The 18,752-nt window shown below is 49.6% G+C and overlaps 3 protein-coding genes across 3 annotated transcripts in view; 2 read left to right on the plus strand and 1 right to left on the minus strand.

The window, feature by feature from the left end:
* The first annotated feature begins 78 nt into the window (after window positions 1-78).
* Window positions 79-10,075, plus strand: TBC1D13 (TBC1 domain family member 13). The gene is made up of 12 exons (XM_057374693.1): window positions 79-233; window positions 392-465; window positions 712-752; window positions 1,176-1,237; window positions 1,516-1,615; window positions 2,795-2,877; window positions 3,029-3,188; window positions 3,935-4,142; window positions 4,726-4,889; window positions 6,374-6,534; window positions 6,685-6,742; window positions 7,458-10,075. Exons 1-12 carry the CDS (start codon window positions 211-213, stop codon window positions 7,521-7,523), a joined length of 1,200 nt encoding a protein of 399 aa, XP_057230676.1. The 5' UTR covers window positions 79-210; the 3' UTR covers window positions 7,524-10,075.
* Window positions 10,076-10,643: 568 nt separating this feature from the next.
* Window positions 10,644-14,135, plus strand: ENDOG (endonuclease G). The gene is made up of 3 exons (XM_057374694.1): window positions 10,644-12,182; window positions 12,664-12,773; window positions 13,427-14,135. Exons 1-3 carry the CDS (start codon window positions 11,673-11,675, stop codon window positions 13,707-13,709), a joined length of 903 nt encoding a protein of 300 aa, XP_057230677.1. The 5' UTR covers window positions 10,644-11,672; the 3' UTR covers window positions 13,710-14,135.
* Window positions 14,136-14,401: 266 nt separating this feature from the next.
* Window positions 14,402-18,752, minus strand: part of LOC130578491 (uncharacterized) — a 15,231-nt gene continuing 10,880 nt past the window's right edge. Inside the window, exons 16-26 of the mRNA XM_057374613.1 lie at window positions 18,696-18,738; window positions 18,494-18,616; window positions 18,031-18,190; window positions 17,496-17,585; window positions 17,338-17,387; window positions 17,028-17,158; window positions 16,564-16,636; window positions 16,095-16,193; window positions 15,382-15,484; window positions 14,963-15,110; window positions 14,402-14,856 (exon numbers count right to left, since the gene is read on the minus strand). Coding sequence (XP_057230596.1) covers window positions 14,782-14,856; window positions 14,963-15,110; window positions 15,382-15,484; window positions 16,095-16,193; window positions 16,564-16,636; window positions 17,028-17,158; window positions 17,338-17,387; window positions 17,496-17,585; window positions 18,031-18,190; window positions 18,494-18,616; window positions 18,696-18,738 — 1,095 coding nt within the window. The 3' untranslated portion in view covers window positions 14,402-14,781. The remainder of the gene's footprint in view (window positions 14,857-14,962; window positions 15,111-15,381; window positions 15,485-16,094; window positions 16,194-16,563; window positions 16,637-17,027; window positions 17,159-17,337; window positions 17,388-17,495; window positions 17,586-18,030; window positions 18,191-18,493; window positions 18,617-18,695; window positions 18,739-18,752) is intronic.

Genomic DNA, 18,752 nt, shown 5'->3' on the forward strand with positions numbered 1-18,752 from the left:
GGGGCGGGGTTTCACACCGGGGACGGGCCCGTGTGGGGACGGGCGGGGCGGGGTTTCACACCGGGGACGGGCCCGTGTGGGGGCGGGCGGGGTCGCCGCGCCCTCACGGGGCGGGCCCGGGGCGGGGCCCGTCTCGCATCCCCCTTCCCCGGGCAGCGTTTCCAGCCGGAGCGTTTAAGCGGCGCGCGGGGAAGGGGCGCCGGGGCCGCCATGTCGCGGCTGCACCAGAGCAGGTTGGTGTYGGGGTGTGTGTACGGACTGGGCTCTTTCCCCTCCCCTCCGTGCCGGGACTGCGCCGGGCAGGGCGGGGGGTCTGGAGAATCGGGGGCTCTGAGGGGTTTGGGGTTACCCGTACCAACCCTGATGACGCCCCCGGTTCCKTTCCCCTCAGGATCGCGGACTTCCAGGAGGTGCTCGGCGAACCCACGGTGGCTCTGACCAAGCTCCGCGAGCTCTGCTTCAGCGGTGAGTGCCGCGGGGACGGGCCTGGGCTGGGGAGGGGGCTCAGGGCATGGCGCTGCCCCGGGCTGCTGCCGCCTGACACGGGATGTCCCCGGGGGAGACACTGTGCATAACCCCGGCAGCGTCCCTGAGGAAACTTCGTGCCCCTCGGGGAGGAGAAATGCTGCCAGGCCTGTTTGTGAGGTGACATAAGCAACCCGCGGTGAGAGATGGGCTAACGTGGTTATTTCTCTGCCTGGTGTTCCACAGGAATTCCCTTTGATGGTGGGCTGCGCTGCCTGTGCTGGAAGGTGGGTTTTGCTTGGGGTGCTTTTCTTTCTTGCGAGTGGTGCTTTGGGTTGGTTAAATACACGTAGCATTTTTTTGGTGCTCAAAGTTGTAAACAAACAAACAAACAATAAATCCAGAGCTTAAAAGCCACTAGAAGTCAGCAGTAATTTGTGGAGATCAGCACTTTGCATGTGAACTGCCTGAGTTTTAAGCTAGCAATGCATTTCAGTCAAGTTAGTTATTGATCAGCCCTACAAATAGCTCTGTGTTGAAAGCCAGTCCCTGAAATATTCCCTGACTATTCTTGGCAAAGTACTCAGCTTTCTGGAGAAAACTCCCAGTATTTTCCAAGAGCCAGTTSGAGCCACTGTGTTTGCTTTGCTCATCTTACAGGTGTAACAGCTCRTTGCACACTAATTCCTTTTCTTCTGTCTCCTCTGCAGATACTTCTGAACTACCTCCCTTTAGAGAAAGCCTTATGGAGCTCTTTGCTGAAGAAACAGAGGTGAGGATGTGGGTACTTGTCCCTTTATTTCTAAAGATATCTGCAGGGAAGGAGAATAGTCGTTAAATAATTAAGTACTTTCATCAAACAAATTGTTCTTGTGTGCTGTGTGCTGTTCTCTCAGCTGCCTGATGGATTGACCCCTTCAGCTGCACTGAAGAGAAAATCAGCTGCCTTCTGCCCGAGCAGGGTGGAACAGAGAGATCTGTTTGAACTCTGTCTTTATGCAAACCTTGACCTTATCTTCCTCATTGCAAATTCCTCTTTTCTTCCTAAAGGGACCTATATTCCCAGTTCCTAAAAGAAATGATTATCCAGCCTGGGATCGCCAAAGCCAACCTGGGTGTTTCAAGGGAAGATGTGACCCTAGAAGATCATGTAAGTATTGTGTTGAGCCTTTGCTGCAGAGAACTCCTCAGAGTTATAAATTGTTGTTGTTGATTCTGGACTCCTGGGCTGCCCCTGACTCTATTCCCAACTGTTCTGTCCTGCCAGAGGGAGGAATGGTTCCCAGCTTCCAGCCTGGCACTGCTGTCTTGGTAGCCTTGAGTGTGAATCGTTGGCAAAGCACCAATAGCTCCGTAGAGAGCTGTTTCCAGCTGTGCACATCCCTCCTCTTGCCCTGGAGCTATGAGATGCTCCCCTGGGAAGTTGGGTCCCTGATTGGATTTGGAGCAGGCTAATCTGAGCAGAGGATAGAAAACWGGCTGGAGAGTCAGGCTGGACTGGTGTGGAAGGCAGGAGTTGATTATTTCTAGTAATGCTGCCGGATTGTTATTTTTTAAACTGATTATTTCCTGCATGCCTTGGCTTTCTCTTTCCCCTAAAGTGCTGTTAGGTGTGTGTGGGAGGAGTGAGTGAAGTAACTGATAGAAGAGAATGTAAAATGATACAGCTGCTCCCATGACCATCCTGAGCGTTTACTCCCCTGCAGTCACCTGCCCCACGGTGATCTGTGGAGCCTTGGTGTAAAACTGGTGTGCCTGTGAAACCACACAGGCAGGTCACAGTGATCTTTGAATCCCTTGGAATGTGGCTTGTTTTTYTCGTGGTTAGTTGTTAACTTTGTGTGGATCTTGGTGTGGAGAGAAGAATGTGTGTGTAGGGGGGAAGTTATATTTATCATATTGGGAAACTGGTCATATATAGCTTAGGTTGTTGCTCATTGAATATATATATTTCCTTTTTCCTGGACTCAGTCGTGGTGCTTAATCAGCCATCTCAGTGCTGAAACAGAGAGGGTGCTTATAAATCATAACCACAACATCAAAATACTGGGTGGGTGGATAGTTCTTAACCCAAGTCCAAAGACCGTCTCCACCGTACAGGTTTGGAGCTGCAATCAGGAATCTTGTTGACTTGGAAGAGAATACTTGATTTGGGATCAAACTCTTGAAGAAACACATGAAAWGGGATTGAAAATGTGAGAGAAAAAGTAACTGTGATGTGCTCAGACTGCTGGTGGCAGAGGGACAGCAGAAATATTAAATCACTGTATGTTTACTGAGGATTTTGATACATGTGAAACACACTTGTTTTGTTTCTGTTATTCTTTAGCCCCTCAATCCAAATCCAGACAGTCGATGGAACACTTACTTCAAGGATAACGAAGTCCTCCTCCAGATAGACAAAGATGTCAGGTGTGTGAGGCACAACTCAGGCTTCTGAACCCGAGAGATTTGGGTGACAAATTGTACTTTGAAAACAAAGTTTAATATTAAACCAACCCTCCCACTCAACATGGGCAGGTACTTCCTTCTTGTCCCTGATTTCCTTCTGTGTCCATCCTAGGAGGCTGTACCCTGACATGGCGTTTTTCCAGCGCCCCACAGATTATCCCTGCCTGTTAATCCTGGACCCCCAGAACGAGTTTGAGACGCTGCGCAGGCGGGTGGAGCAGACCACGCTCAAGTCGCAAACGGTGGCCCGGAACCGCAGTGGGGTGACAAATGTGAGCTCTGGGTTGGGGCTGTCCTTGTCACAAGGCAAGGCCTCAGAGCTGAGAAGAGGAAGGGTGGTTCTTGGGCTRTTTTCTGCTCTTGTGCAGTGAAATGAAAGAAACACCCCAGCAGATACTGAGCAATCTGGGGGCTGGACCTTGTAGAACCAGTTTAAGTGTCTGACGGATTGCAGGGAATCATAGGTGTATTAAATTTTAAGGATTGTTTTTACCTGACCTCTAGTAGAATTTGGCATATTTTATGTCTTCTGTATGGGAACAAAACACTGAAAAGTTAATTTACTATGAATTCATTATGAATTTCTGTAGCCCTCCAGAACTGGATCTCAAAGCTGCAATTAGGAGAAGAGTTAAATGTCTGTTGAGAGGTGTGTTGTCTCTTTCCTCTTTGACGAGTGTCACAGCACACGTGCTCTTGGGGAAGGTGGCTTTTCCCACAACCATTGATACCTTCCCTCATACTGCTAACAGAGAAGTGGGACTGCTGTGGTTTTACTGTGTGAGATCATGTGGTACAATGACTCAGAGAGAATGGTTTGTTGCTGCACAGACTTTTTTCTTCAGGGACAGCCAGCACCAAGACTTCCCTGCTTGTGTACAAAGTCACTTGTCTTAGTTTACATGGTGTAAACTGCCCAAATCTTTTGGAGGGACTTATGTGTGTTAAAAGCCAAGCTTGGCACATGTGCAAAATGATCAATGCCAGTTGGTTATCCTGATTCAGCCTTGTTTTCCAGGTGAGCTCCCCTCTAAAAACYACCCCCAGCTCTCTGAGTGAGTATGAAGTTCTGCCCAACGGCTGCGAAGCTCACTGGGAAGTGGTGGAGCGGATCCTGTTCATCTATGCCAAGCTGAACCCTGGGATAGCCTATGTCCAGGGCATGAATGAAATTGTGGGGCCTCTCTATTACACCTTTGCTACAGACCCTAACAGTGAATGGAAAGGTGAGGGACCCTTTTGACTTCTCAGCAGTGGTTGTGGTAACTGAATTCTCTGCATGACGTGAGGAGTTTTGAGGAATTGGTAGGAGCTGAACAGGCTGGCAGGGGTAAGGACATAGGAAGTGAGGAATTTTGAGCAGTTTTTGTTTGTTTGTTAAACTTAAAATCCCTTTAGAAGCTCTTGTTTTGTTGTACTGTGTATAGAGGGTAAGGAAAGAATGGAAAGGGAGGACTTTGCCTGTTGCTTCTGCTTCACAGAGTTCTGAGGGTGTGTGCTGGTGGCAGATTATGTTCTTGGGCGTAGATAACTGTTTTGCGACCTGATGTCACAAAGACCTTGTGTTGCAAGGTCTTCATGCCATCAGTATCTGCAGTGACTTTGTAGACGTTTCTAGTTAAAAAAAAAAAAAAAAGGGAAAAAAAAAGGTTGTCTAGCTTTGACCCAGACCAAGCAAGCCAAGATCTGGTGGGACCTACTCTTTAAATCAATACAACAGCCAGATTATGGAGCAAGAACAATTTTACAGCTTTGTCCCTGTCAGTGGTGCTGTCTCTACTCCCCCATGTTCTTACTTTCTTTCCTCAGAACATGCTGAAGCAGACACGTTCTTCTGCTTTACCAATCTAATGTCTGAAATTCGGGACAACTTCATCAAGAGCCTGGATGATTCTCAGTGTGGTATTACCTACAAAATGGAGAAGGTGTACTCCACCCTGAAGGAAAAAGATGTGGAGCTGTATTTGAAACTGGTGAGGAGCCAGGTGTTTCTCAGGGTCTTGGGTGGGATGCCAGGAGTGGAGCTTAACATGTGAATGTCAGACAGTTTTGTTAAACTTTGCTTGAGTAGAACACAAAGTGTATAAAGGGCTTTGCCTGTGGGGCAGAGACTCCTCTGTGAGCTGAAACAGCCTCTCCTTGGAGTGAGCCCAGAGCAAGCTGACACAGCAAGGCTTCCTCCCTTGCCTGGCTCTGAAAGCAAACAATGGTTGTTGCACAGCTKCCAGCTGGGAGTCTTGAAGGAACTTGGCCATAATCTTTGGTCACCTGCATAGTTGGACCTGGAGTCTTTACTCTCTTGTAGTGATCAGGCAAAACACTGGTTTTGCTGTAAAGCTTTTCAGCATTTCAGGTTGTAGAAATTGTTTCTGCCTTTAAGAGCAAAACAGAAAACATCTCCCACGCTGCACACACACACTTCTGTTGCCACTGGCTGCCCTGACAGCACTGACTTGAGCTGCATGGAGCACATTCCAAAGGAAAAACTAAATTCAGTGAACTGACTGATCCCACCCACCAAATTTTATTGTTCCCCTTCATCCAAAGGTTGAGTGCTTTGGGTTTGTGTGAGTTTTGTAGAACACACAGAAGGCAGCATTAGTAACAAACATCTTCAGTCCATTTGGTGTGGAAGTCCAAGGAGACTTCGTAGTGGAAAGCTATTCTTGTTACTTCAGCCTTGACCAAATCACACTGAGGTCTTTTTCCATCTAGAAAACTCAGGATGTGTTTCTTTTATAATCCAAAAGATGGTTTGTCAGCACAGTGACACAGCCCACAGTGTTGGCTGGTAGCTGATTCAGTGGGGAGAAAAACTGCCTAATGTTTGGTTGGCAGGAAATAGTCTTGGCCATGCAGCAGCTGCTCCTTAAAAATATCAGCAGAATCCTGAACTTGTTTGACCCTGATTAAACTTATGGTACCTTGGATTTAACATCAGAAAACAGGAAAGCTTCAGGCTAAAGGTGCTTACAGCATGTTTTACTGACTATCAGTGTGAACTCTGTTCATCTTTGTTTCTCTTTGTGAATAGTAAACCTTTTGATAAATACAGGGGTTCTGGAAAGGAGAGGAAATCCTGACAAACAGTSCCTGTGCTAGCGGGGGAGGGCTGCAGCTTTGCTGATAAAATGCTGTTCAAATGGGAACTTTAAAATTACTTGGCAGGTTTAACGGAACACAAATAGTGCCTTTAGGGAGAAAAGCTTCCTTTACTCCATGTTGTGGACAGAGGAGCGTTTTCTAACTTGGCTGTAGGTGTGGAGTGTGGCTGCACTGAAAATCTCTTGGTCAAGGTTGAATGGGAGAGTCTCCAAAGGCTGCAGTGGTTTTTCTGCTGCTACAGGATGAGCAGTTTTGGGGAGGAGATGGGGATGGAAACATGGGGTGCATCTCTTGCCTGTAGGGGACTGGCCAGGAGCACATATTCATTGTTTGCCTGGTGCCTGTCTGACAGCAAGAACAGAACATCAAACCCCAGTTCTTTGCCTTCCGCTGGCTGACGTTGCTCTTGTCCCAAGAGTTCCTGCTGCCAGATGTCATCCGGATCTGGGACTCTCTCTTTGCTGATGACAAGCGCTTCGATTTCCTCCTGCTCGTCTGTTGTGCCATGCTGACGTAAGTACACCCATAGCCTTCCTGTTCTTCTCTTCCATAGATCCAGAAGTCTTCTGTAGGCTTGTGCTTGGGCATCTGGTGAATAGGTTGTAGGTTTTAAAGTCCCTTTGTAAAGAGTCAAAATYAGCTGGAATAATTTTCATCTTTCAGACTCATCCGGGATCAGTTGCTGGAAGGAGACTTCACTCTGAACATGAGGCTGCTACAGGTACGAATTAAATAAGAGTGGGTGCAGGGAGCAATTGGAAAAGYCTTAAAATAGTAGTGTGAGAGAAGATGGCAGTATGTGAGAGGGTGGGAGGCTATGCCTGGTTCATGACAAGTACCATATTTGTGATGTTTGCATGTAGAAAATCTGCAGGGATCTTACAGCACTCTCATTACAGGGAGTCTTTTGTGTGTGCACTCTTTCTAGCCTACAGAGAAATTTTCATAGATTGGAGGTTTCTAATGTTCTTTGGTTTGCAAAAAAAATGGAATAATTTCAAGCAAAGATGTGAAACCTTATGTAGCACTGTTACATTTTTTTTGCCAGAGGGTTCTGTTTAGTTCTGAGATCTGTGAGAGCCTGAGGTTGGAAACGCCTGCACTGCACAGTYGGATATCTCAGGTTCTGCCAATTCCTGCTTTGGGCTGTGCAAGATACTGGCTTTGATAAGGCTTTCTGGCATGAGGAGATCCCTGTGGCAGGCCAACTTACTGTGCCCTTGGAGGACAAAATGAAAAAAAAATAAACCTTGAACGGTATTGAGGTTTGATCAGTTACAAAACAGGAAACRGTAGCTGTTAAAGGAGTAACTGAACATGGCAGTGTGTTATAATAGGCCAAGAATGTTATTGTCACGGTTTGCCCTGCTTACRCCAAACAATCTGTATAAAGAATGTTGGGAAGTCACTGAAATCCCTTGGTTTCTCTGCCATAGGATTATCCTATCTCTGATGTTCATCTGATTTTGAAGAAGGCAAAGGAACTTCAAGATTCCAAATAGTCTGTGGGTCTAACAAAAGATGTCAGAGAACTGTGTGGCAGTAAATCCCAGGAGGTGCCTCCATGCATTGTGGTGCACTAAAGCTCCTACTGCAGGACTTTGGGTTTTGTTTGGGCTACTGTCCACCTTGAAGACTTCCTTCTACTCTATTTATTAGGTCAAGGACTGATTATTCYCCATCTACTTGGGTCCTGCACTCCAGATTTTTCCACATCTCAAATGCCTCTTTGCTGCCAAAAGCAGTACTTTGTATCTTTTTTAAATAACTTTGAGTTTGGGGAGAAAGAAACCTTCTGTCTGCGTGTCCCTGAASGGATGGACTTCTGTATCATGGAAGTAACACACAGACTAACTTCTGACAGGGAAAGGACAGACTTAAGTCCAGTGAATTTTTGGTGGGTGAGGATAGAAGGATCTTCCTCCTGTGAACAGAATGTATTACAGTGAAGTCACACATTCTGCCATTCAAGTAGTTTCTGGATTCTCTTTCCTCATGTCTGCACTCGGCCATCCCTGAGGCGTGTGATGAAGGTTGCATCAGTTTTTGGTGAAGATCACCGGGCAGTTTGCACTCCTTTGACTGGGAAAGAGACTTGGGAAGCTGAGAGGGGAGGACATGGTGACAGCTGGTGGCTTTGTGCACTCAAACTGCCTGAATCCAGAACCGCCTTATCAATGAGGTCTCTTTGAAAGCAAGACTGTGGTGGTTTTAATCCCCCAGTGAAGTGTAGTTCCAAGTCAAGCCTTACCATGCACAGCCTTAGAGAAGGATTGTTGCTGCAGCAAGGCCTCACGCTGCTTTCCTGGCTCTGAACTGGAGCATATCCAGCTACAATCAGAATTCTGAAACACAAGAAATGGACACCTTATCATGTGCAATGAAGACAGATGTATTTAGGGGGTTATACAGRCACAGAACTGGAGTTTTCTGCCTCAGTGGCTTAAATAATACTACCATGTATTAAGGTCTGGTCACAGTAACCTTGCTATTGTCTCACTGTGCTTCTTGCCAGGAAGAGACAGTTCTGATCTGCAGTGAGAGTCCTTTTCTAGCACAATCCAGCAGGCATCCAAGCATCTGTCATGATCTGCTGGGGCTGATCTGCTGTTCTGTCCTGGTCCTGTTGGAATTATAGTTCTGAGCTGGACACTTGTTCCTCCTGAGAGGGAAACTGCTGCACYTCAGATACGGTCGAGTGGGCTCAGGTGAACAGGCACTGAGACAAACCATAGGGAGAACTGCTGACCTGCCWCAATGTTGAGCTGAGCAGAAATCCTAATCCTCAGAGGGAGAAACTGCCAGCACCCAGGTGCTTGTGTGCTGCAGAAGCTGTTAAATGAACACTAATCCAACGTGCTTTTCCCTCTCTTTTGTGCTGTGCTGGCTCACCTCTGCTGTTGGACGCTGCAGTTTTTGGTATTTATGGGTGTTGATTTGTTAAAGGTCAGTCAGTCTTTGTAAGATCTGCTTAAGCTGCTGCTGGCCTAGACTTGCCCTAGCAKGAGGGATGCTGGCAGCCTTCAGCTKTTTTCTACTGGTGTTATTTCCTTCACTGAAGGCCTTCAYGGGCTGCTGTAATTCTCACCAAGGTTCATGGGGTGAGGATGGCAGGACAGGTTGGTGCRTGTACCCATTGGCAATCCCAAGCAATCTCTGCCTCTTGAGAAGATGCTCGAGTACCACTTGTGCAGCCACGTGTTGCTGCTGTGTTGCAAGAGCAGTTGAAGATTTAAAGCAATCCTTAATTAATACCTGTGGCAACAGTATCCCTCTCTGCTGCTTCCCTGCAGTCTTTCCTTGAGGGTATAGTTTTCTTCCAAGAAAAATGGAACGGGTAGACCAGGACAGCTGTGTGATGAAGCACCCTGGCTGCTCYAGCCACTGGATGGATGTTGTTTCTGAGCTGTTCCAGGTGGTTTTCATGGTCTCAGCTCCTGGGTACCTGCACTAGAGAGGCTGTTRGCCAGAGCTCGTGTGGTCAAACAGCCACCTGCGAGGTTCTCTGCAAACGTAGAACCAGAGGGACACACTCTTAGGCAGAATTGTATCTGCTYCAAACACTTCTGCCTCAGAACTGCTATAAATACTGCTGTAGCTTTCCCATTCCATGCACAAACTCTGCTCTCATCTCCCTGAATACCTGTGCTGGGCTGTTCATTCTGGATTCCCCTGGCAAGYGCAGGGTTTCCATATGCTGGAGTTTTTCACTGGTAATGGGAGCATCCATGGGTGTTTTTGCTCTGAGCAGCTGAAAGTCTCCTTAAAGTAACCAGAGGAAGCAGCAGGCAAATCAGGATGAAAGCATTAYTTGGAGATGAACTTCTGCACATTTTCAGCTTTGGGCTCTGAGGGTGACCTCCTGCTTGGGGAAGGCACGGGGGAGGTGGCAGTACAGATGTCATGCTGTCTGCTCCCTTCCTATGTGTCCAAGGGCTCATGTCACCTTCATGACATGAAGTGACAGTGAATGCTTTTGAAAGGAGTTTGCAGTGGTTTAAAAGGATGCATGAGAGATTTGGCTGCTGGAAAGGATCTCTAGGATAAATTCCATAGCCTTGTTCAAACTATGGCTGCAGAACCTATTGAATTCTTCGGGGAGAGTTCACAGCAACTTCAAAACATCCAGGCAGGCTGTTTTGCACATGRAAAGCTGTTTTATATTCCTGCTTATTTCCTTCCTGTGTGGTAGAACTTCTGTGTTGCTGTTGAAAGGAGTGGTATTTTTCATTGTGTTGGGACATCCATTTCTTTATTCCAAGACTTTCTCCTTTCTTTAAGAGCAAAACCAGATTTTCTGTGGGGACAAAAGAAGTCTAAATATTTTACCAGCTCTTGAATTTCCTCATRTTTCCCTTGGCTTCATTCCTCAAAGGCGTTTGGTGATTTATTTTTGTTGTTGAAGTGAGATGATACTTAACTGGTGTTTCCTTGCTTATGTGGCCAAGTAACACCTGCTCCAGCCTTGAGATGTTTCCACTTCTGSTTTCTTATAATCCTGACCTGCTGCAGGAGCAGTGAGGTTGTCTGAAAGAGCTGATCTTTGGGGTGGGAGGTGTTAGTCTGGGATTCCTTGGGGACCCATTATCTCGCAGGAACCTGAACAGAGGATGTCTAAATAGGTCTTACTGTTCCTCACAGGCAGCCAGGCAGGGGAAAGGGAAATCACCTTCAGCTGGGAGGGAAAACAGGACACTCCTGGATGTGGGAAGASATGAGCTTTCCCTCGGAAGGAGAGCTCTGCTCTACCTGCACCTCCCTGGAGATCAAGCTTTGGAGAACTTAGTGGCTTTGCCAGTGAGTTAGACCAAGCTGTTGGTGGTGATCCCAGCAGACTGATTTTGAGTTTGAATTTTGTGACCTAACCTAGAATTATTCACACTTTGGCATTGAATAGAATGAAGGCCAGAAGTTCTGGGGGGAGTCTGGTGTGTCTGGGAATCAGAGGCTGTTTTGTTGTAGCTGTTTAAAGCACTGTTCTRAAATGGCCCTTGCCCAAAGAAAGGAGCAGATAACACTTGTTTTGGGAAGAATTGCCAAAAAACGGTGTAGTTGAACATTTCATCACTCTAAAACTCTTTCTTTTATGCTTCCTTTTTTAAGCACTATTTTTACAACGTTTCCTTTAACTAACTGGTGTCTGTGCAAACCTCTCCTGTTGATGTGACTCGGAGTTGGGGCTGCTCCAGGTTCCAGCTGGAGGGGTCCGTAGGTGTGAGAGCAGCACAGCGAGCTGCAGAGAGCCCTGGAGAACCAGCCTGGCTCCTCCACCGCCATCTCCTTCCCKCGATGGTTTTGCTTTCGCTTCCCCAGATGCGGGAGCGGTGCCTTTTTTTCCGGGAATACCTCGCACAAGGTGCCACCTCGCCTGCGGGCGCTCTGGATGGCGGTGGGAGCCCGGGTACCCCCTCCTCGCTGACCGCTCTGCCTTTCTGCCCATTCCCGAGCCACTCTCAGCCTCGGGGCCGCTCCCGCCCCGCTGTTTCTCACAAAAGCGGATCCCGCTCCCGGCGTGTCCCGGGATCGCGCTGTCCGCTCCGATCGCCCTGCGTGCGCTCTCCTTAAAGCGGCGATGCCGCCGGAGCAGCGCGCCCGCCTGGGGCGCAGCCGCAGCCCGTTTAAGGCCGCGCCAGCCCCACAGTGACACGGCCATGCTGCGGGCCCGGTGGCCGCTGCCGCTGGTGGTGGGCGCGGGGCTGGGGGCGGCCCTGGCCCCCCGGGACCGCCGGCAGCACCGGGAACACCGGGAGCGGGGCGATGCGGCCGAAGGGCTGCTGGCCCGCCTGCCCGTGCTGCCCGCCGTGGCAGCGGCCGGCCTGCCCGCGCCGCCGGGCTCGGGGCGCACCGAGCTGAGCAAGTACGGGCTGCCCGKGCTGGCGCAGCTGCGGAGCCGCGAGTCCTACGTGCTGTGCTACGACCCGCGGAGCCGCAGCGCGCTCTGGGTCATCGAGCAGCTCAACCGGGACACGCTCAGCGGCGCCTCGGACCGCGCCGCCTGCGACTTCCAGGAGGACGATTCGGTGCACGAATATCACCGCGCCACCAACGCCGACTACCGCGGCAGCGGCTTCGACCGCGGGCACCTGGCCGCCGCCGCCAACCACAAGTGGAGCCAGAAAGCCATGCGGGACACCTTCTAYCTGAGCAACATCGCCCCGCAGGTACGGCCTGGTGCCTGCAGGGATGGCCGGAGCTGCCCGCGTTCAAGGGCAGACGCTGTTCCCTGCGGGAAATCACACCCCAGTGTCGCTGTGTTTGTGCCTGCAGCAGCTCAGACAGAGAGGGGTCAAAGTCATTCGGAGATGCCGTATTTCCTGCTAAATTTAACATCAGGGATCCTGCAAACGCACCTGCCTTTGTGTGCCTCTCAAGCCATGAAAGAGAGACCCCATTCAGTGCAGCTCCTGTCAGGAGTAAAGTTAAACAGGTGGACAAACACTTGCAAAAAATTGTGGTCTTAGGCAATGGGGTCTGTCCTGGGTGTGCAAACYAGGACATCACAGCTCCCAAAACAGAGATGATAGTGGGATCTCGAATGGAAAGTGCTTGGGGCACTGTGAGATTTGTYACAGAAAAGGCAGGTGGTGGTTCTCTGAGCAGTGAGGAAATATTGCAGTGACTGACTACTGGTTATGTTTCTAGAATCCTCATTTAAACCAGAATGCCTGGAATAACCTCGAGAARTACTGCAGAAGCTTGGCAAAGCACAACAGGAATGTCTACGTCTGCACAGGACCCCTCTTCCTACCCAGGTAAACACGAGGGCTGAGCAGGGATGGCACCCAAAGGATGCATTGTGCTGGCAAAGGAAAACAGGCTGAGGTGCTCCAAGACACAGGGATCTGCTAAGGCCCCTCTCRGTAGATGAGACAAGCTGTGCACAGAGATTCTGTGGTACTTTCTTAGGATTAGTTTATGTATTTTCCATTYAGATGATTATTTAATGAGTAAAGGTGGGTTTCTTGTGCTACAGTGGAACCAATTTGCTTCTGTTTGGAGACCTTAACAATTTAGTAGATTACCAGATTAGACTGCAGACCCCATCYCTGCAGAATAAAGCTTTCAGGTTCTATTTCATGGATTACTTCTCTACTTAAAGACACTTTATTTTCAAAGATCTCCATGTAGCATTAAAGAGCAACTGGCTCATGTTGAGAGCTCTCAGCAGCAGGAAATAGCTTGGAAAGTCTGTTAGAGACAGCAGGGAGGGGATTTGGGAGCAGCCCTAAAGCAASGCTCACCCTTGCTGTGCCACACAGCCTGTGGCCCAATGGTTTAGAGCCCTGCTCCAGGAGCAGAGCTGCTGCCTGCTGTGGGTGGGGGCTCTCTTAGGGGTGTTGGAGGACTTAGGGGGTGGATGTGGTACCAAACTAGGAGATAACATGGGATGTTGCTGTTGGTGCAGGATGGAGGCCGATGGCAAGATGTATGTCAARTACCAGGTGATTGGGAAGAACAACGTGGCCGTCCCCACCCATTTCTTCAAGGTGCTCATCTTGGAAAAGGAGAGTGGGGAGATTGAGCTGCGCTCCTATGTGATGCCYAACAGCCCTGTGGATGATAAAATCCCCTTGGAACGGTTCCTGGTTCCCATYGAGAGCATTGAACGAGCCTCGGGGCTCCTCTTTGTCCCAAACATCCTCAAGAGAACRAGTAACTTGAAAGCCATCACAGCTGGAAAGCACTGAACCCTCACTAGACAAATCCAGGTAACCCCTGGCAAGGGACTGACAGTCACCTGCACAATAATCCTGGTGCAGTTGYAAATGTGGGAAGCAAAAATCAAACCTGAGCTTCTGTCTGCCCTTCCTGTTTTGTTTAACTAAACACAGACACACAACAGGTCTCCAGGGGTGTCCTGCAGGAGGCTCAGCAGCACCTGACACCTTAGCAGCTCTCCAGGATTTGCCCCTAATTCACTTCTGCCTTGGAGTTGTGTGAGGCTCATTAAGGCACAAAGGGAAGTCATTAATTGTTCCTGTTCAGCAGGGTAGAAGGGGAGCGAGATGGGTGCCAAGGGAGGGGAGGAGAAGTTCCTGTCTCCTTGTGGCTAAAGAATTGTATGATTGTTTTCTTTCAGAAGATGGTTTTAGCAGTAAAGCTTTGAACACCCAYGGTATTGGTTGTTTCTTATCTGCTCTCACCAAAGCTCTGARTATCTCAGCAGGAGGAGGGGAGGATGGAGCCAACTTTTCCAGCTGCTTTCCTGTCTGAYCTCACTGTAGGCAGAGCTTAAGCCATCACAGATGGAACCAAACTGTAATGAGATGATGTGTTTTGGTGCTGAGGCCYAGCTGAAGCTCCAGCCCTTCCTGCTGTTGGGAAGGATGAAACCTTGAAGGGGGGCTGGGGGAAGTYAGGCTGAGGCACCACAGGGATGAAGTTCTGACTTTGTTTCCGTCTGAAGGCCATATCATTCCAGAGGCACTGAGTATGCCTACACCAAGACACACCTGGATTTCACAGCAACTGAGGTTCCATACTGCTTTATTCCCACCCCAGATGTCCAAGTTGCTGAGACTCAGTCTGCTGCCAGGCTTGTCCCAGCTGCTGAGAGGCAGTAACCAACCCTTGGCTGGGCCACACAGGCASGAGGGCACAGACCTGCTGCTCCCAGCAGCAGCGAATGCCTGGTTGGGCAATGCTGCCAGTTTCAGTCACATCATGTCTTGGTTCTGCTGGGCACCTGGAGTGACTTGCCCAGCATTCCAGGTTTAAAGAACCACATCCTCAAGGACAAGGTCGGCAGTTTCTCTCCCATCAGCTGTCTCTGGGTGTCTTCACAGCTTTGTCAATGTGGGGTCTCAGTGCAGACAGAGAGATCAGCAGGGCTTCCTGCAACAGAGCCAGGCCAGTCAGAGCCACTGCTCCCAGCTCAGTGGGTGGGTCAGTGCCCCAGGCAGACACCCAGCACTGCCCTGTGCCATCAGCCACCACCTACCTCCGTCCGGATGGTTCTGCTGCCTTGGCTGGGACATGTGTTCAGGTAGAAGTCAAACAAGACACTTGGGTCGGTGACCTCCAGGTTTGGGTCCACATCAATCCCAGCTTCCAAGCCCTCGAGGCCTCCAAACACGACAAGTGCATGCCTGGAGAGAGCACAAGGACAGGGGTGAGATGGCAGATTGTCTAGGTCGGTGTCCAAGCCCCTGTGTGCTGCTGAAACAGGGACCACCCTTGCTGATGGTCCCCACTGCARCTGTCTCCACCAAAGCCCCACACCACTTAGCCAATGTGACAGGCACTGCTTCCAGCTCCAAAGAAAAGAATTTGACTTTTCTTGGGATATTTCCCCTGCTCTGCTGCCTGCACTATCCTCACAGGGAGCTCTGAGTGGGGCCAAGCAGGCAGGACACAAACCTGAAGGAAGGCAGAGTGACTTGGTCCACAGAGCTGCCCCTCTCCGAGGTCCCAATAGAGAGATCGTAGCCTTCCTTGAATGGGCATTCAGAAAAGACAGCACCTGGAAAACAGAGTTTGGGTTAACTGCTGCCATGTCCTCACCCATGCCTTCTGGACAGGCTGAAACATTCCAATGGAGAGTGGTGGCAGCAGAAGGAATTGCTTTCAGTGCCACTACTGCATCAGCAGACAGAATGATTCCTCTTTCCCATGYGGCTCCCTTGGCTGCAGAAGTCTCCCACACCCTTTTCATCAAAGCTCAAGGCAGGTGCCAGGAACCACCCCCTGACAACAGCTTACACTTTTCCTAGGAGGTCCAATCAACCAGAAGACAAGAAAAGAATTTTCCAGGTCTCTTGAACTTAAATGCCACTGCTGGCTCTGAGGTGGAAGAGTGGGATGTAGTTAYGGAAATGGAGAAGAGCACAAACTCATCTCCTGCTGCTTTGCAGCCATTTATTTGSAGCAATGGTGAGTGGAAGTAGAGGGCAGAGTCCTGGAGGGTGACTGGGGTGATTCATGYCTCTCTTCAGCCCTACAATTTGCCTGCCATGTGGCTGCTGACTGCACGTGTAAGCTGCCCTTCAGACAAGGAGATTGCTAGGAAARAGATGTGTGCAGCCAGTAGGCTTGAGATTGCAGTGGAAGAGAAAATCCCTGCAGATACTCACTCAAGCAGGAGGCCAGGCGCACGCTGTAACCCCAGTACAAGCCTGAGACTGTCCGAGGGTGCTGTGAGGACACCACRGTGCCTTTCCACACTTTGGCTTCTGAAAGAAAGGAAAGAGGTTTTATACCCCCTGTGATCTGGTGAGATTTGACCAGTGACACGCAGCAAGCAGTTTCTCCTGGGACAGGGCATTGACTTGGTGTGCACCACAACCCTCCCTTTTTCCAGAATGTGGAAAAGGATTCTAGAAATTCTTAGAGTTCTGGAAAGCATGTGAGTGTGTTTGGGCTGTTTACTGCTGGTCAAAGAGCTGACAGTTCTTTCCAGTTATGGAGGGAGGCAGGGTAAGGGTGTTACTAAATTTGTGTGTGGAGTGAAGGGAACATGCAGAACTATTGGGTACCTGTCATATGGAGGGACCAGCTCCTGCAGGATTGAAGTTTACAGATGCCACTGGAACCATGGATTACCTGCATTCTGGGGCTTTTCCAGGCGCACGGTGACTCGCAGACCAGGGTTCAGCTGTCTGTCAATCTGCACCTCCTGCAGTGACAGTCACCATCAGCACCAGACATTCTGGAAGGACTGGGGAAAGGTGGGGAAGGGAATCTTTTGAGGAARTGGGGATCTGTTCTGGCYTGGAGCTGAAATGATGAGCTCTGTKTGTGGTTCAGGGGCTTGGTCATCAGTCAGTGATGCAATTAAAGGTTCAGCTGCAGCAGTAAAGCRATGATGTGCTAGAATGGGCAGGGCCTGCCACAGGCTTGGGGAGCCACAAACACTGCCAAGCCAGARGGRACAACAYAGCAACAGCCTTAACCCCYCTGCCARCCCATTATGGCCTTCAGAAACCCARCAGTGCCTACYCTGCCTGCTTCAAATCTGCCAGAGACACAAGGAAAATTGTTATGGGATCTGTGGGTATCAGACACACCTTCTTCATCCCACAGTTAACAAAAGAGCCTTTGCCTGGCTTCGTGGGCCGGTCCAGTACGATGCCCTCCCGGTACTCTGAGGCCTCATCSATCCGCATGTGGTGGGGGCTGTCCAGGGGATTGAGCAGCCCTAGAACAGCACAGAGCAAAGAGCCTCTGAGGGGAGGACACACATGTAAGAGCAGCTTCTCCCCTCTCAGGTCCAGCACATCACACCAGCACAGTGAACCAGGGAAAAGTTACTCAGTTCTGTGTGTCCCACACAAAATGAGCCAGAGCTCAGGAAGARCAAAGACAAATGGATCTTACCTGCAAACTGCAGATCCTCATGTTTTGGAAAAAAGGATTTCCGCAAGTACCTGTCACCAGAGAAAGGTGAAATGTGAAAAGGTATTTTTATGGAATCTGTATTCAAATCTAGTCCTGTTCTGACTCAAGGGAGCTGAAGTACAGAGAAAAGCACTTACTGAGGGCACTCCAAGTACTGCAGGATMCGAGCCAGCTGCACACAAGCCTTGCCTTTCCTCCCAATTCCTTCAAAAACCCCCTCCACGCTCCTGAAAGTGAAAGCAAGCAGCTTCAGAACTCAGCATAAGATTGGTCAGATCTCTAGAAGACCAAATCTTGCCCTTTAATCTGAATATAGGAGCACACCCCTCCCCTCTAAGCCTTGTAAAATGGCTACTCAAGAGACAATCTATTAACAAATCATCCTTGGAATTCTCTCCATAAGACAAATATCTTTTTCAGTTTTGTTTTTTAATCTTTATGTATTAATGTGACAGGGCAGTTGGATGCTGCTGAGCTGGATGCGCCAGGATTGCATGGCTTGGCCAGTTAACTCAGACACAGGTCCGAATGAAAAACTAAAGGATAGGAAAACATCTTCTGTAAGGACACAGGCATGTGCTGTCCCTCCACAGCAAGGTGTAAGAGTACAGAAAAACTGCTTCACCATCCTCACGGCAATCTAAGCATGTTCTCCTTCAGTCTCCTCCTTACTTCACATCCTCCCCGTGCTCATCGAACACCACGATCTCATCCACGCAGAAGATGGCGCAGGCGCGGGCGATCTGTCCCGCCAGGTACGTGCGCAGCTCCAGCGACTGCGCRTTGTTCAGGATGGAGCCGGGCAGGGCCACGCTCAGCGTGTGCTGACGACCTGGGGAGCAGAGACACATGAGAGCCATGGCCTGATGTACAGCATCACATTTACTGCTTCAAGCTGCACTTGTGGTGGAGGAAAAGCGACCTCTGTTTCGTACATTTAAGCACATATTTTCTCTTAAGAAAGGTCTCTCGTGCAGTGGTTGCTGCATCATATTTGGGCATGTGGACTGATCCATATCGGATCTATAAAGTAATGCCTTTACTTTATCGATAGGGAACACTGATKGCCTTCTAACAGCCAGGTTTTCCCAGCACTTTCCASCCAGGTCTCCCCACAGGGTCACAGRGGCATCACCTCTGTCCTCCTTCTGTTCCTCCTGCTTCTGGGCTTGTTGTTGYTCTTCCAGCTCCCGCATCCGCTGTTTCTCCAGTTTCTTCAGCAGCTTCATTTCCTTCCATTTCTTCTTCTCTGCTTTCCCTGGTACGGAAGACAGAGTCTGGCATTTAAACACCACTCCGAGCGGCCCCAGCCCCCGCTTGTGCCCGGCCTGCCTTACTCTCCTGTTTCCAGCGCCGCCAGTCCACCTTCCTGTCCTCAACCTGCGGGGAACATC

Source organism: Malurus melanocephalus, unplaced genomic scaffold (genome assembly GCF_030028575.1).
Source record: "Malurus melanocephalus ecotype Western Australia unplaced genomic scaffold, MMel_1.1 scaffold_230, whole genome shotgun sequence".
Lineage (NCBI taxonomy): Eukaryota > Metazoa > Chordata > Aves > Passeriformes > Maluridae > Malurus > Malurus melanocephalus.